This window comes from Phalaenopsis equestris, unplaced genomic scaffold (assembly GCF_001263595.1).
Source record: "Phalaenopsis equestris unplaced genomic scaffold, ASM126359v1 Scaffold000190, whole genome shotgun sequence".
In the NCBI taxonomy this organism is placed as follows: domain Eukaryota; kingdom Viridiplantae; phylum Streptophyta; class Magnoliopsida; order Asparagales; family Orchidaceae; genus Phalaenopsis; species Phalaenopsis equestris.
The window spans coordinates 212,416-230,424 of record NW_018164632.1 but is presented as its reverse complement, the minus strand read 5'-3'; the positions used below and the strand labels follow the sequence as shown (position 1 = coordinate 230,424).

Below are 18,009 nucleotides of genomic sequence, written 5' to 3'. Positions count from 1 at the left end.
AGTTCTTGAGAAGAAAGGTGTTGATATGATTTATATTCAAGTCATTAAAGATATGTATACTGGAGTTGTTACTTGTGTTCGAATTGAAGAAGGATTGACCAAATATTTTCCTATTTTTGTTGGATTACATTAGGGATTGACTTTAAGCCCATATCTTTTTGCTTTAGTTATGGATGGTCTTACTGGACATATACAGGAGAATTTACGTTAGAGGATGTACCTTGGTGTATGCTTTTTGCTGATGATATTCTTCTCGGGGATAAGACGAGAGAAAAAAATGCAAGAAAAACATGAATTATGGAGGTCTACATTGGAGTCTAAAGGCCTTCATTTAAGTAGAACTAAAACTGAATACATGGAATATAATTTTAGTAGTAGTAGCTCTAGTGACAGAAGTGTGACTTTGGGTGATCAAATTATTAAAAGGTGTGAACAATTTAGATATCTCAGGTTTGTTGTTCAAAACAATGGTGATAGATATGGGGATGTTAATAGTAGAATTCAAGTTGGTTGGTTGAAGTGGTTGGTTGAAGTGGACTTCGGGCCTTTTGTGTGATAGAAAAGTTATACTTACACTGAAAGGAAAATTTTATAAGAGGGTGGTGAGACCTGCAATGCTCTATGGCGTTGAATGTTGGCCTTTAAAAGAGAAACATAATAATAAGTTAAGTGTTGCCGAGATGAGAATGATTAGGCGGATGAGTGGCTTTACACTTAGAGACAAAATGCGAAATGAATATATCCGTGATAGGTTTGGTGTAGCACTTGTGATGGACAAGATTAGAGAAAGTCGTCTTAGATGGTTTGGTCACATTAAACATCGACTATGTGATGATTCAATTAGGAGAGTAGATGTTTTAGATTCGACTTATGTTAAGAAAGGCAGAGGTAGACCTAGGAAGACTTGGGCTTATTGTATAAAGTTGATCTTAATTTACTAGAACTAAATGAAAATATGACACTAAATAGGATGCTATAGAGAAAAAGGATTCATGTAGTCAACCCCATGTAGTGGGATCAAGGATTTGTTGTTGTTGTCAAACAATGCCCATTCTCCCCCCATTCAAAAATTGAATTCCTAACCAACCGATATATGAACAAATCTATTCTCTATTCACACAACAACACTGACAATATAAGAACAAAACCACACAACACTGACCAACACAACGACACAACAATCCAACACTGGCCAACCACAAATCTAACACTAGACAACAAAAACCCAACACCCAGCACAACAAACAGATTCACATATACAGTAAACAGAAACACCAACTCCATCACCACCTTCTCTTCTTCTCAAATTCACAACAAATAGAAACACAAATATCACGGGCTCCATCACCACCATCCTCGACCCCTCCGGCCACATCGGCATCACCATCCCCAACACCACCTACATCATCACCACATTGACAACACCTCCATTATCCGCAGCTTTTCAAATTTGTCATGAAATATCAAATTCTCACTCAAAACCATAAAAAAATCGAACATAAACATCAAAAGCCAACGCATCAAGAGTCATCAAGCGGCTGAGGGAAGAAATGAGAATCTAAAACATCTAAAAAATTTTGTAAATCCACCAAGAATAGATGGGGAAATGGGATACCGTGCGAAACGGGACAATAGGGCAGAGGAAGCGAGAGTTCCGCGTGGAAGGTTAGGCTAGACAACGAATGTGAAGGTTAGATCGAATCGCGAAGGCTCAACGCAGTAAAAATAAAGTGAAGAAACGCCGGTCGTGGGGTCTACTCGTGGCCCGTGTCTTACTAAAACTGTGGTGCGCCGCAGGCGAAAATCCCCCCAAACGTTGCTAAATCGCGGTGTGAAGCCATGCTGCAGGCGAAAAGCCCTCCCAAAACGGACCCTAAGTTGAACGCCGGTCGTGGGGTCTACTCGCGGCCCGCGTCTTACTAAAATTGTGGTGCGCCGCGGGCGAAAATCCCCCCAAACGTCGCTAAATCGCGGTGTGAAGCCATGCTGCAGGCGAAAAGCCCTCCCAAAACGGACCCTAAGTTGAATGAAGTTTTAAACTACAAAGAGTCATTTTTAGCAAAGCCAAGTCAGATGCAAATAAACATGTTAAAATGAATATGTGATAAAATTAGTGAGGTTATTGGGTAATAATTGCATGAGAGGGATTTCAGGAACAAAACCTATTATGTACTATGGAGGACATGAAATGTTATCTAAGAAGGTGTATAAAATTAATATGGAAGGATTGAAGGAAAAATGATAGATCAATGGGATAGCATAGTTAACTATTGTGTAAAGGAAAGTAGATTTAAAGCTTCAAGCATTAGTCAACAATAATGTTGTGGCATGAAGATTCATAAAGTTGATCCCAAATAGTCAAGTTAATGTTTGATACTTTAGTAGCTATATTTCTTATTATTCTAATTAGTGGAGGAACCTGGGAGTGGCATGTGATAGCCCTTGCCCTCTGTAATTTTTGGATGAACTCTTGTATAGCATAAAATTTTCTGAAATGCTACTAAGGAGTCAAACATTCTTTGCAACATTGTAACATTTATGTTTAAATGGTTAATTGTTATTGTAGTAAGTGATATTTTCTCATGAAATAAATTATGTTGTCAATTATTATGGAGCAGGAACTCAGTTTAAAGTTCAGGTAGAATATGCTCCATCTCAGTGCGTTCCGAAACCATGGACTAAGAAAGATAGTCGTGAAGGCACTATATTCAAGGGTATTTGAGCAAAACTATAGTTACTTTTGCAAAGTAATGTTAGCCTTTTCAATTTTGTATTTCTTGCATGAAATAGTCTGTTTTGTTTTATTTACAAGCATTCTTTTTCATGGATATGTAGATCCTGAATATTTGGAGTTTCTCGAGCTGCTTACAAGGCCTGCAGAGAATCTGCCTAGTGCGGATATTCAGCTTGAAAGGAGAGAAGCTGAAAGAGCTGGTACATTGTCACATAGTAATGTAATTTCAACACTATCCTTGTTCAACGTTAAAAGATAATTTGCATCTATTTTCATTTGATTAGGTCCTGCAAAGGAGGTTCTTGTAGTTACTCCCTTGATGGATTTCGTTAGGCAGAAAAGGGCAGCTAAAAATGGGCCTCAGGTAAATTTGCAGGTGATTTTATTTTCTTTATTGGTCCTGTTTTTATGAAATCATGTTATATTTAATGTGTCAACAGCTAAATTTATAATGTTGCTTTTTCATGAGCCAAAGTTCAACACTCTGGTTTCAATATGTAATGCACATAGGCATTGTGGAGGATGCTACTTTCATCATGGTACAAAAGGGACCTAGTTAAGTGCACCTTTTGTGTTTTTGTTGGCATGTTAGGAACTATGCAATAGTAATATTAACTGCTTGCATCCAGTTATCTAGATAAGTTGAAACGGTTGGAGTTTTAAATGCTACAATTAAATTCTATAATATGGCTATAGGTTCTATGTATATATTAGTCCTCTACTGAAATTACATTATTGCAAATTAACCCCAAATGTTTTTTGCAAGAAAGAGGAAGTGAAATAACTCAGCTATCAACCAATAGGTTGCATGCTTAAGTAGCTTATGGAATGAGTATACACGAATCAATTTAAAAAATATCCATCAAACAGCTGACAGCTGTGAGAATAAAGCGGACTTGTAGAGTAATAATACAATAGAGACAAGAGCATAGAAAAGGAGGAATGATATTAAAAACATGTGAAGGCTGGAAAGCAGAATGCCCAACTGAGTAACAAAATTATGGAGAGATTAAAAATATCCATAAAATGATATCCAAAAATGATGTTTTTTTAACTTTCACAATGGTTCTAAGACAGGAGAATCTAGCAAGAGAACATTAAGAGACAAAAGCGTAGAAGAGACTAAAGAAGTTTATAATGTGTTCCAAATTCAGTTGTCTGAAATGATAGATTACAAGCATATAAAGTAAGAGTATTGAATCAACATAAAAGAAAAATAATGACCAATTAATCTTGTAGATCTTCATGCTGTTTCAATGGTAGTAAGAAGCAGTTTGAGCACACCAAGGGAGAAGGTAGACATAACAATAACCAACGGAGCAGAAATAACGATGGAGTTTCTGCTTAAGTACTAGCCATGTCACCAAATTTTTTTTTAATATTAAAGAAAAAAAGTGGCATTATATTGCTGCTTAAAGAGTACTTAATTTTTTTTAAAATACCAAAGAGCTATTTGGAATGTCATTTGAGGAGTAAATTTCCTTCGAAAAATACAGAATTAGAGTAAGAGAGGGGGAAGATCTAATTTTATACTTGATGCTAAGAGCCATCTGTTTTTTTAAGATATAATGTTTTACTATAGTCTCAATTATCTTTTAAATGATTTTGCTTAAACATAATTTATGTGCTTTATTTTTTATTTTATTGGCTTTATTAAAATATCTTGTGTTTGTACTTATGGTGAAGGTATAGCCATGTAATGGAGGTACTAATCTCGAGTGATGATTTAGCATGCATATGTTGGGAATTATTGTTTTTCTCTTGATGGTATCTTCACAAGTTGTTTTGCTAACATAATTTGTATACAGATTTATATGCTCTTTTAGAATAAATATTTGAATGATTTGGATCTCTGCGAAGCATGGGCTAATTGCAGGACAGTTATCATATCATTATGGAGGGAAGAATCAAATGACTTTTGTTTTTTTCTTCTATTAAATATTGATACAAATACATAAAAGTGTTGTGTAACTTAAAGTACGCCAGACTTCAATTTATTGTCTTTCACTCTGTACAGATGTTGACTTCAAGTTGTTTGTATAGCATTCATCTTCATATAAGAACAAAGAGTGACAAAACTAGTGAACTCTCAAAAAACTTTCCTTAAACATTAATATTTTAATATTTTTTTTGGGAACTTCATCTATGTATCTCATGGTGTCAATATTATCCAATTTTCAGCTTATTGATTTCTTGAAATTTCATAATCACATCACAAAATAATTTTTTAAAGTTCTTCTTTTAATATTTTCGAAATTCATTAGTGGGAGTAATGTTGTGGCAGAGAACACCTGGCAACGGAAAACCAAGCAGAAGAACTTTATTTACTGGTAACTCCTTGAGCCCATCTTCCAAACGTCGTTCGGAGAAGAGAAGAGGCTCCGCCTTAATGGTATGCACTTGATTCTTGTAGAAGTTGATAAACACTTGGACTTTCATAGGCTTTAGTACCTTTTTGTAATTTGTTTGTTTTGCATATTCTTGTCATTTTCAAATATAAATTACTCATGTTTTTCAGACTTCATTGTTTCCCTGGTGCAGTTTAAAAGCATATGATTATGAAAATATTCTTGAACCAATAGAGTGAGGGCTCATTTGGGCGGATTTTTTCATGCGGCCCCTGCTAATCTCCTTCGTTTGGGGCGACGTTTTGATCGTGACAACTCCGACGCGCAGCGGAAAGCGGGCCGCGGGATCCCTCCCATGGTCCACTTTTACTACTAGCTTTATCCTTAGCAATTCCTCTCCAGCCCTTCCCGCCGTGATTCGTCTCTGGGGACAGGATCCGCTGCAGTAGCTGCGGAGATAGAGATGCCTGGAGACGAGGACGAAGAAGCCGATGTCGGACGAGAACAGAAGAGACAGCTGCTCTCTCTCGAGGGCAACGACTCTCTTGATGAAACTACCTCCTTTTGCTTCGCTTCAATTTTCGAATGGCAGCAAATCAAATGGAAACCTCTCTGCTTTTACCACTCCCTTTTTCTCCACAGCTGAGAGGTTTGGAACATTGGATTTTTTTCTCCTGGTTTAACATGCCCTGGTTGCGAGATTATGAACGCCTCCAAGTGCATGCGATTCTTCTCCATATGAACAAGTTGGCTCACACTGCCCTCTTGCAAAACTAAAGACCTAACAGCCTTTTCAAAGGGCAATTTTTTTTCTTAATTACAATCCCATCAAACAGAAAAATGGTACGCAGCGCCATGATCATGCATATTAAGTGGTTTGATAACAGTTGACCTGTTTAAATGGCACTAGGAGTCATCAATGATCCACTATCATGGAGTGTTGAAACATTTATGAAGTTGTCTTTATTTGAAAATTGATTATGCGAGTAGACAAGTTTTCACCAAAACTCGAGGAATCTTTCTCAAGAAGTGAAGAGAAGAGAAATTAAACCTCCCAAATATTCAAAAATAGAAGCACAGTATCCCCATTCTTGATTTTTTGTCTCTGCTTCTTGTTCTTATTCTTATGATCTAAGAAAGCCCTACCTGATTAATAGAAAAAGAAGACAGAAACCCTTGGCTATTGTAGAATAAGAAGCCACTTGAGATGAGCCCTTGATTGCCTTTTCTCATGCACCCAAATGTTTATGCTTGTTACTTGCTAAAGATAACCATTCCTAGCCTTTCGGAGCTGACGTACTTAATATGTTGTTAGGAATACTTCAAAAGATAGATTTGCTAAAATATCCTTAAAACTTAATATAATCTCTAACAATTAATTTCCCTTATATCAAATTTTCCATATACAAAATGGATAAGTATGTTAATGCACAAATATCTAATAGCTTGCTCATGCAAATCTATAGAGGGTATTGGTTGCTGCATAAGACAATCTAGTAAGGTCAAGGATCACTTTAGCATGCATGCCAACAAAAGTGAGAGTTGGATTCTTCCGGGAAGGTTGATGGAGGACGCATGAAAGGAAAGAAGAGTGTTGTTCAGCCGATTGGATTCTTCCGGGATGGTTGATAGAAATGTTAGGATTGCTAAGCTTGCTTTTCACAGGGCAATTCAGTTGGATCGGGATAATGTTGGTATCCACGTAGAACTCTCAAATTTGTATGCCAGAGTTGGTATGTGACATTTGTGTAAATATTCCAAACAAAAATCTATAGCACTTTTAGTACTCGTTGTTAGGTGAGTTGTGTATCTGAACTTTTGTTCTATTTTGAAATAAATTTCTGCTTCTGACGTATCAAATATGTGGTTTTCACAGTTCTGTTTTAAACAGTTTTAGTAAAAGGGGGTAGAATGGTCACTATTCTAGAAACAGCTGTCTGCAGCTGTTTTCAAACAGCTGCAACAAACAGACAGTCAGCTTCACCGCAACAGCTTCCCCGAAGCAACTTCCTGAGACAGCGTAGCTGCAGCTGTAGCTAAAAAGCTGAGAAGCTGCAGCTGCCCTAAACAGACCCTAAAGTATAACAACGTTCACTAGACTGAGGACATGTTTGTTGCCTAAATTTAGTTAAGGCCAATATACTTTAGTAGCATTGCACCTTTGACTGTTGTTTTATATGCAATTTTTTTAATCATTCAAATGTCTCCTGCATGGAAAGCCAACCCTCTTGAACCATTAGGTATTAATAGACTATGCAATAATATGAGTTTTAAGGAAGTTCTTTAAAAGGGCGAAATAAATATAATTATGAACTATATCGTTATTTTTCTAGAAACATGAAGGCTGGTTAGCTGTGAAGAAGTGTCATGAAATATTAGTGTAGCCTTTTCTTTAGAAATTGCTAAAAATTACAATTTTAAAATAATATGATTAACAACCGTGGGCGGCGGGACTTGTTGTTTTTGTTTAGCCATGAAATATTAATATAGCATTTTCTTTAGAAATCGGCGGCTAGCGGCAACCGTGGGCGGCGGGACTTGCTGTTTTTGGTGTTTTAAAAACAAACAAAAATATATTTTTTCTGTTTTAAGTATTTTAAAATCAAAAGTGTTAAAAAAAATAGAAATAAAAAAAAAATAGATAAGCAAACATTATTTTACTTTTTTTTTTTTGTTTTCAAAACTAAAAAACAAAAAACAAAATTGATCCCAAATAGCCCTTCAAAGTGCGAAATGTTATGAATTCCCAAAATTAAATTCTTATAATACTCCTTTTAGTTCCATCATGCTTTGTGTTTTCAGCAACAAAATATTATTTTCAGAGTAAAATGGAAATGGCAATGCTGAGATGGATAATTTATAAATCTAAAGAATAATATAGCGGCTAATAATTATATAAGAGAGATTGAGTTATATGTCTTGAAGATAAAAAATTTGAAAATAGGCTTAGTTGGTATGCCTTTAATAGCAAAGGGTAGAACATGCACGAATAAGGCTGGGCAATAATGAATTCTACTATTATTTAGCTATCAATGATGCATATTCTTGACTCATTGATTTTTATAATTATTTGGTTATCAATTGAAATTCATTGATTTCTACGAGTACTGAATCACACCGATCAAACATGTTGATAATTGTATGTGTGAGATCAAAGTTCATTGATATCTACAGTGATATTTAGTCGTTGATCTGCATAATTGTGTGATAAGAATTCATTGTTTTACACAATTTTGTACTTATCAATCAAGCATGTTTACCATTTTCATTAATTGATGATCTGAATGGCACGATGCAAAGTTTCTTACTTTACATACAACAAATTACTTAGTTTAAATGAAGTTTTGTATGCATCGAGCTTTGCATTTGGTGCAAGTTCAATTTTCTTGCTTTTAAAAAAAATTAACTCTAGAAGTAAGATCTCGGGCATTACCATTCGTGCCTTCTTAACTTTTATTGTCTGATTTATTGATGTCTAACTAAATTATCATTAGGATTTTATGAATGTTGGTTAATTACAAACACATGCTCATACATGCCGTATTTCATGTTTTTTCATCATTTAATTTAAATTTTTTGTTGCCATGTCACAACTTATTTATAAGATGGTAATTGTGCTTTGCCCTATACAAAAAAATAACGTATATTTTTTCAGCATAGTTTGCTAGGTAAGCTGGAACTAAGTAACTTTAATGGTACGTTGCTAGCTTTTCTGTCATACTGTGTTAATGTTATTTTTTTTTCCGAGTTACCTCACAGTGATCTATTCTGTTCCTTCTGCTTAGTCACTTGCGTTTATTTATTTATTTATTTTTTTTTTTGTAGATTTTGCCTTTAATGTTTTGGATTAGGTTTGATCTAGCTTTGATTTGTTCAGCACACTGAATAATGATATAGTTTTTAGATTAGTCTTTTCTAAGCCTTTGCGTTCTGATATGCAGAATGTTTCAAAGGAAAGTGCAAGCAATGAAAGTTGCAAGGTAAAACAAACATGCATATTAGTGCCAAGGAGAGATGAACGACTTTCTGAAAAACCCACTGATCGTCCATCTTCATGCAGGAAAGAAGACACTCAAGGAGAAACAGGTTTACCAAATACTATCCAGTAACCTTTCATTCCTTGTCTATTTTCACGAACATAAGATATTCTCTACAGCTAGATAAACCTTACCATTCCCCATGTTTCACTTGAATTTTTATATTTTTTTAATTAATCACTGTTTTCTCAAAAACATTGAACCTGCGTTTTTGCAGGTCTCTTAAAATTTAATATCTTTTGTAGAAAATTTTCTTTTCAATATTAGCAGCTTCTATCTTTATTTGGTGACTAAATTGGTTTTCTAACTGCTTTATGCTGTAGGCATTTAGACATCTATTGATTTCTTGGCTGCGATATGTTTTTTCTCTCGTTGTTTAGTGGCTCTTATGGCATTTCCATGAAAGATTAACAGCATGGGCTTACAAATGAAAATTTCATACTTTTGGTTTTTTAGCGAATTGGATGTTTAACAGTTTGGCCATGGTGAGATTCTATCTAGGTGCTTGGTGTCTTTCCTAGCAATTAATGTTAAAATGTTGAGTCTGCTTATGCGAGCAATTTTCCTGTAGTTAGTGACTTTTATGCTCAACCTTTTCTTCAGTATTTTTTTTCTATTCTGAGAGGCTTGGTGTGCAATATATGAATATGAGCCATCATTAGTATGATCATCTTTCCTAGTAAAATTGCTTGTGGAGAGTGAAATTAAGTTCCTTCTCCCACTCTTATGTTAAACATGATTTCTTTTCACCATAGTTTTGCGATATGACATTGTGATATTGTCCCTTGTTTTTTAAAATGTCAAAATGCTGCAACTTAATTTGTTTCTTTTTTCTTTATACTGCCAACTATTTTATCTAATTTCATGCATTTCTTAAAAACGTTAATCATTATGTTGTGATGAATGGCATCTTAGGGTTTAGAAATTTTAATTCAGATTTGATATGCGATGCAAAAAGTCATTCAAGTAAAAAAAATTTACAAGGCACAAGTTCGTAGTCTTTGACAAGTAATTGTTATTTTTGGTTAAATCCCATAATAAGGTGGAACTTAACTGAAAAAATATGCTTTATTAATTATTGACTACATCTTTAAGATCACAGAAGACATGCAAAAATATTGAAATATGATCATCTTTTGGAAATCTTATTTTCGTTTATTTGATTAACATTAACTACACTTCCTGATCAATTACAAAGTATAGAGAGCAAAGAAGAACATAGAAGTCCTTCAAATGTGTTTTTTCCATTTTCAATTACAAAGTATAGAGAGCAAAGAAGAACATAGGAGAAGTCCTTCAAATGTGTTTTTTCCATTTTTTTTTTGTTTTGGTTGATAGTCAGATAAGAATTTAGGGATTAGTGACTAGAGAGGATAGCTATTAATTGTGGTAGAGTGCTAACTAAAGTTCAATATGCTGTTGATGTTGATAGTGATCATGTAAAAAATCCATTGAATTTTAGTGAAACGAACGATAATGGTCTTCATATTGCACTATTTTGTTTAAAGGCATCATCACCTTGTAAGTCACTTATACTTCGCTTGCTTTATGAAACGGATTATATTAATACATTCGGAAGAATGAAGTTACTAGCAGTCAATGTGTACAATAAAATCACTAAAAATGGCTCTTTATAGCTTTGATTGAGCATAACAAAAATGACAGAATACAGACACAACATTATGAAAGCCAAACTCAAAATGCTTTGCTTATATCATAATTACTCAATTATTGCTTGTTTTATAAAATAGGTTATGCTGGTGCTTTCAAAACGTTGACATCACCCAAAAAAATGCCCATACCGCATGAACTTTTTTTTTTAATATAAAAAAAGCATTATTTTATATTAGAAAAAATTAATCAAATAAAAAATCCTTATCAATTTCAGCTCCATTCTGCACTCTATTATTTATTGAGGCAAAATCTTATCCCATATCCTATCTCCCATCCTGTTGCCATCATGAAAATAAAAGAAAATGTTAAACCCCTCTTCTCGTAGAACTTGCTAGCTCATTTTCCTAATTTAGCTTCAAGTCTCTCTTTTGCACTCAGTGTTGATCTCCTATCTCTCTTGCTCAATCTGCCGCTTGCTCTCATCTCTCGAATGTTTGATCACTTACTCTCTCAGTTGAACCATCAAACTTTCACTCTCGTTTCTCACATGTTGCCCCCTTGCCTTGCCCGCTACCTGCACTGCTCCCACTCTGCTGCTCCAAATACTTTGCAACCCATTGCGATCAAAGAAACTAGGAAGTTGCATGGGAGTTTGCTGGAGGCATCGATATATATATATATATAAAAGAGAAAATTTCTTGAGAACCTTGCAACACAAAACCTGTGTAAACCTCTTCAACCCTCTCCTCCTCTCACATATGTAACTCTTCTAGAGTTATTTGCAATGATCTCCTGTATTTTTTTTCTTGTGCACATGGCTTGCTTTTCATTGTTTCCCAAAACTATCTCTCTTGAACGAGTTAACTTTGACATTATGCAGCATACAAGGCTACTGGCGAGCTCCTGGTTTGCTCTTGTTGCATTGAGGGCCCTTTTGAGGGCTGCTTAGTTGGTCGTAAGCTGTCAGAGAAATTTGGCATACATGGATTGGCAAAACCTAAGCTGACTGTGTGAAGCTTTGCTGCACCACCTCTGTGTATGTAATGGAATGGATGAGGATTCACTCTAAAGAAAGAAACATGTGCTGCTTTTATATCTGCAATGTATACACATGAGTGGATAGAATGCAATCATTGAAACTCAGTAAAATGTTTGCATATTGTAATGATAAAATACTCTCACAAATAATTGAATTGTTAGGATTTTTCAAATTGAACTTTCACATGGGCTATATAATAGGTAGGTACAAGGTACAAAAATTTCTAAGCTTAAGATCAACATTCTGGGTGCTCTTATATAAGAAAACATACTTGCATGTGCCACAACAAACATGTTAAGCATTTAAACTTAACAGTAGAACATGTTGTGTGAGCTAAACCTGAGATGAATTTGAACTTGCCTTGCCTCATGAAACGTGCAATCATTCAAAAGCGCAACCATTTTGAAAATTTGCGAAGTCATTTAAATTTAAAACATAGACTCATCAATACATTAACTGTATTTTTTGAGTGAACTACCCTATTTATAGTGTAGGATCATGTCCCATTTAAGAAACTTTCATATCTTAAGAACTAAAGTTGACAAGATTAATATTTATTTTTGATAATAATCAAATAATAAATTTCAACAAAATTGTAAATGGACAGTGAGTTTAATTTTTAATTTCTATCTAATCGAACAAATGGACGCCATTTTTTATTTTACCAAATTATTTTTTCTTTGTTTTCATTACAAACTTCATTTCCTTTTTTAATTTTTGAAAAATATGAGTTTGAAGGGACAAACTCTTTGAGCCATTTCACCTGCATAGTAGGTCGAGAGTTCAATTTGGTAAATCAATGCATTCATATTATAATGAATGTTTAAACAAACAAGTAATGCAAATCATGAACTTGATTGATTATGGTTAGTTTATTGGTTTGAGTTGACAATATTTTAAACAATTAAGTTCAATAATTATTTTATCCTATGTTGGACTGTTTTTGCATAGCATATTCAGAGGGTCCACTCTATAAAATTATTTCAATTATAAACACAAATACTTAAAGAAATTTATCCTGATGATGGTCTTATTACAAGTATATCTTAATCTAAGCTGAATCTACCTAAATTCTCTTAAATCAAGAAAAAAAAATCAAAATGCTTGAGTGAAATTCATTGCTTTAAACCAAGGGCAATAATTCATTTATTTTTGCAACAATTTCTCGATAGTAATAATTTTGATATTAAAATGAGCTCTTAAAGAGCCATTATCATATCATGCTTTCTTCAATGATCATTTTCAAAGATTTTATGTAGTAAGAACATAATGTATTTTCTGATAATGTGATTTTATTACTAAATGGTATCACAAAAGATATGGTTATGACAAAACTTTCTGATTGAGTCATTTGTTGGAAAATGACATTAGCCAGAGCTCATAAGCTTCCCAATAATCAAAATTTCTTGAGTGGTGAATTATAGTGCACATGTTAGTATCTGTAATCTTCAATTTGTTGAACTAAACTAGTAGTGACTGATGAAAAGGATGTTTTTATTAGGTTTGATGTGCTACTTTTGTTTATTAAGCAAACCACAAGTTCTATAACAACCTGAGATTACAAAATTTTAGAATCAATAATGTTTTTGTTAGGTTTGATCGAGTACCTATGTTAACTAAGTATATCGGGTTCTATGACAACCCAAGATGATAGAATCATAAGAACTTAATTGACTTTGTTATATTCCTCCCTCCCTCCCCTATCTGCTTTATACTAATGACAATCACTTTTCTTAAATCAATTATTGGTACTATATGCTAAGCACTTAGATCTACTAATTAGCTATAATTAATAGTTTTGACTTATGACTCAGAGCTATGATTTATTACAATGGATTGCATCAATATAGGATGTCTGGAACAGTTAATAAAGTTCTATTAAATGAGGATGAAATTTTTGTGTAGTACCTTAACTAAAATATTGTATGCTCTCAAAAATTTTAACCAAAAAAAACTCTCATAGAAGAGTTGAGTGATAAATGTTGAAGCTGAAGAAAGCCATTCAACAATCCTCAAACATCCTTTGTAGAAATAATTGCCAAAAAAATGTTGAAGGCTCATTGTAAGAGTTATTGAAGAGAGATTTTTAGAGCTGAATTGTAATAATGTTATTTTGCAAGTAGATATAATAGGAACTTGTAGAAGCACCAAACTAAAAGTTTTTGGAACCACCAAATGGAATGCCATCAACGATAAGCCATAAAATTATGTTTTGAGTAAAAATTACAGTGGAGAAGCTGTCAAAGGATCACAAAAATAGAGTTATTGATGCAGGGCTCTTGGGGGAACCCTGCACAGGTTTGTTTCAGGAGTTGGGAGGGGCCGACCAACCCTCCTTATCCTAAGGAGTGCCGCTCAAGGGAGAGTCCACTCCTAGTTATCCCAATATTATATATTTTCTTTTGTGATGTTTTTGAGTTAGTTATTTCGTTGTGTTTGTTTCGGGATAGACTTTACATCTCCTTTTCCCTCTTAGGATTGTGTCCAAGGGTTTGTCATTCTTAAGGTGGTATTTATCCTTACAATTTCCTTCCCCATGCCTTCTCCGCACTACTTCCTTACCCTACCCTCGCTGCTCCACCTATGTTGCCGCCACCCAAACCTCTTGCATCTTCACGCCCATCACTCACGACATCCCTTTTTTTGCTGTTGCAGCCCAGAATAGCAAACCTTTGTTGTTCCAGTTGTTTTCACCCCCATTTCCCCTACTGTCGCAGTCGAGGACACAACCAATCCATTTGTTGTTCCGGTAGTTCCTCACCTCACCTTACTACTTCCATCTTCCTCTTGTTGCCGCTCTACATTCCAGCCCACTAACCTCCCATTTGCTGTCTCTGGAAGCCCAATCCCTAGCCGACGCCACCTACACCTTAGTTTCAACCATGAGGCTAGTTCTGTGTTGTTATTTGTTGCAATTCCAGATTTCTATATTGTCTTGTTCTATTTTCCTATTTGAATTTAGCAATAATAATTGTTTCCCCTTGTTCGTGTGATGAATTCCGGTATAAAATATAGGAGTCCATTGATTAAAAGTCACAAGAGGAGGTGATTCAAGGAAATCTATAGTCCCATTCGTATTTAGTCTAGCGGACTTCAAAAACTTGTACTATAAATTTTTGGTTTGATAATTTTCTCATAAATCTATTAGTATATATTATATTTTTTTGTAGAATCATCCATGAATTATTACTGTAGATCATAGTTGTCAAGGCATATTTGGCATCCATTATTAATAGATGCAATGCCATCATCAACATTGGTTTTAGTAGCAAGCTTAATGTTGATTTTTGGAAATTCTATCATAATGTATTGAATGTAAATCTTGGAGTTGGTGAAAAGTAGGAGGATCTGATATTTTTATTGATGGTTTATGATATAAAATCAAATTAGATACATCAAAAATTAGCTTATTGAAAGATTTTTTTTCGATTCCATTTGCTATTTTACACCTACAAGGATTCAAATAAACCCTGATCTTATTGCCTGGTTTGATTTCTACAGTTATCCAATCTTTATCTATAATATACTTATAATTATTATTGTCAATGTTATATTTCCTGTAAATATTTTCATGCAAATCATGCATTTGACTGATGAATAATGCAGTAGGATATGATGCTAAAGTTTTAACAAACTTTTTAATGGATGTACAACAAATTCATAGAGTTGAAATTGATAAAAAAAAAATTAGGGATTTTTGCATACATGCCACAAAATTCTTATGCATAAACATATCTAACACCCTAACTTCAATTTATACATACATGCCACCTTTTCCATGGATAAAAAAAATGAAATACACCTTTTTTAGTCATATGTACTTTGGGGTGTATGTAAAAATTGATGTTTGGTTGTTAGATATGTATGTGCATAAGAATTCAGTGGTATGTATTTAAATCTTCCAAAAAATTATAGGAGTTTTATTTATTATGTTCTATAAAGTTTTATTTTTGATGGAAAATTTAAAATATAACATGTTTAACATTTTGTATGGACAATCGTTTTATGGAAAAGTAATGCAATATTTTTAAAGATCATTTGTGATGTGCTGTGATGATTATATTCAACTTCATATTTTCTGGAGGTTATTATATTTAATAAATCCTTTAGTAAGTTGAGAGAGTTTCACTGTCTCCATCAAATTCATTTTATAATTTTTTTAATCAAGAAACAAGAATAAAAGACAAAATTGATATCACTATTGTTATTCATTGCATGAAAAATAATAGTCTTAGGAATTGCATTATTATTTTGCTCAATTGATTCAATACTTCAATCAAGTATGAGTGGCTAGTTTCACAATTATTAAGGATAGATTCAAGTTCTACTTTGGTTTATGTTCTGGTATTTGTTCACATTTAATTCTAGATTATGGTTCTACTCATGCTCAAATTTAAATTTAGGCTCATGAATATGTTATAATACTGATCTTGGTGCTATTTTAAATTTAGCAAAGTCAGTTGCATTATTATATTGCAATGAATAGTCTTTAACCGTAAATTTTCTTATAATTCAGAGTTGTATCATGCATTTTTCTTGTGATGGTTTGTTTTAATTGGCTTGATATGATATGTCAAATATTTTTCCTCAAAAATATTTTTCAAATGCACGATAGCCTAACCACCTAAAGATATGATAATTCATTATTATACAATTCTTGAAAATCTTACGCTTTGTAGAAAGCCTTTTTGCTGTCTTTGGTGAATTTCAGGTTAACATTTAACACTTGCTTAATTTATTTTGAAGTCATTAAATGAACCCTATATTATTAAATAGTAATCTTGAGATAAATATGTTGGCTAGGAGGCTTCCAAAGTGTAGAAAATATTAAAATCGACTATAGTTATTTTGTTTAAAGTTCTTAATTGATGATGCAGTTGGTATTTGATCCATGACGCTTGAGAATCTAGAGTCCATGCACAACTATAATGATGCTATGAATATATACATCGCAGATGGATTCACATATCAAAGAGTTTTAAGGTACAAAAACTCATTTTCTTTAGGTTCAAACTACATAGATGAGGACATGAACCAAAACAATAATGCAACAATCAATTAAATCTGAAGAAAATTGATAAAAAATTGAACCATAAAAAAAAGGCAATTGAATTTCTTAACTTCATGATTGAGATCCCTAGATTATCAAATTTGACCAAAATCAAGAACTCTAACGAGCCACTTACAAAACTCTTAGGAAAAAAAGGTAAGTAAAAGAAAGGAATCGGTAAACTTAAGAAGACCTAGTTCTAGTGCTGGTACATATAGATGTTGATCTCTTTGCTGGTAATGTATTTGATGTGATTGGATCCAATATGTTATCTAGTTATTTGCTTGATAAGATAGTTATTTTTTTTGTTATTTTAAGTACACTATCATTAGGATAATTCAATGGGATTTGGTATTAATCTTTTTGATACTTAACCTTATTTAATTCTTTAATATATAGAAATTATAGTATATAATTTCTAAATTAACGGATCTTGGGATTAAAATATCAAAAACCTTAAATTAATGATGAATTTAACATTATTTACTTACTGTGCTTTATTATATATTATTAGTATAATTTTTAAAATTAATGATATTATTTGTATATACATTATGATTTTTAAGTCTAAAAATATTTATTTATCTATTACATAGCTATTTGCTATTCAAAGTTAGGTATCTGCTATATGTTACAAATGGATGTAGTATTTATTTTTTATAACCCAATTTAATTTCAATATTTTAGTTTTTGTATGGGTTCATGAGGCGGGTACCATACTCATGGCTATCCTTATAGGTACTTGGAGATTGAAATTTGTCTTATTTGCTTCACGCTTGGAGAAATCACATATCCAATAGTCAAACACATGATTGAAAATTAGAATATAATTTTTTTTAATCAAAATTGAATAAAATTGCATGCCTTGTATATCATTTTATATTATTATTTAACTTTTTCATCGATTTCCCCTTACTTAAATTTAAAGTCTCTTATAATTCACATAAATTTTGGAATTATAATAAATTTAAGTTATGTTGATGATGAAGAAAGTGTTACTCAAATATCTCAAGAAGACACCCGAACGATTTGTGCTACATCTTGATTTACGCCATCAGGGAATATTGTGGAAAGCTATATGAGAATCCTATAAATAATGCACCAAATAAAGATAAACCTAGATTCTCATTAGGCTACTGTATGGTAGTTGCAAGATAAGATCCACAGGATTTACCCAACAATCTCTC

At 33.2% G+C, this 18,009-nt stretch overlaps 1 protein-coding gene across 5 annotated transcripts in view; it reads left to right on the top strand.

Annotated features, from left to right (window-relative positions):
- Positions 1–18,009, top strand: part of LOC110022429 (regulator of nonsense transcripts UPF3-like) — a 69,959-nt gene that overhangs the window by 25,974 nt on the left and 25,976 nt on the right. For 4 of the 5 annotated variants that reach the window (XM_020721364.1, XM_020721362.1, XM_020721366.1 and 1 more), the window contains exons 3-7: positions 2,619–2,714; positions 2,836–2,934; positions 3,019–3,110; positions 5,019–5,126; positions 9,024–9,168. In XM_020721364.1, the coding sequence (XP_020577023.1) occupies positions 2,619–2,714; positions 2,836–2,934; positions 3,019–3,110; positions 5,019–5,126; positions 9,024–9,168 (540 nt within the window). The remainder of the gene's footprint in view (positions 1–2,618; positions 2,715–2,835; positions 2,935–3,018; positions 3,111–5,018; positions 5,127–9,023; positions 9,169–18,009) is intronic. The other variant, XM_020721361.1, reaches the window with a different exon arrangement.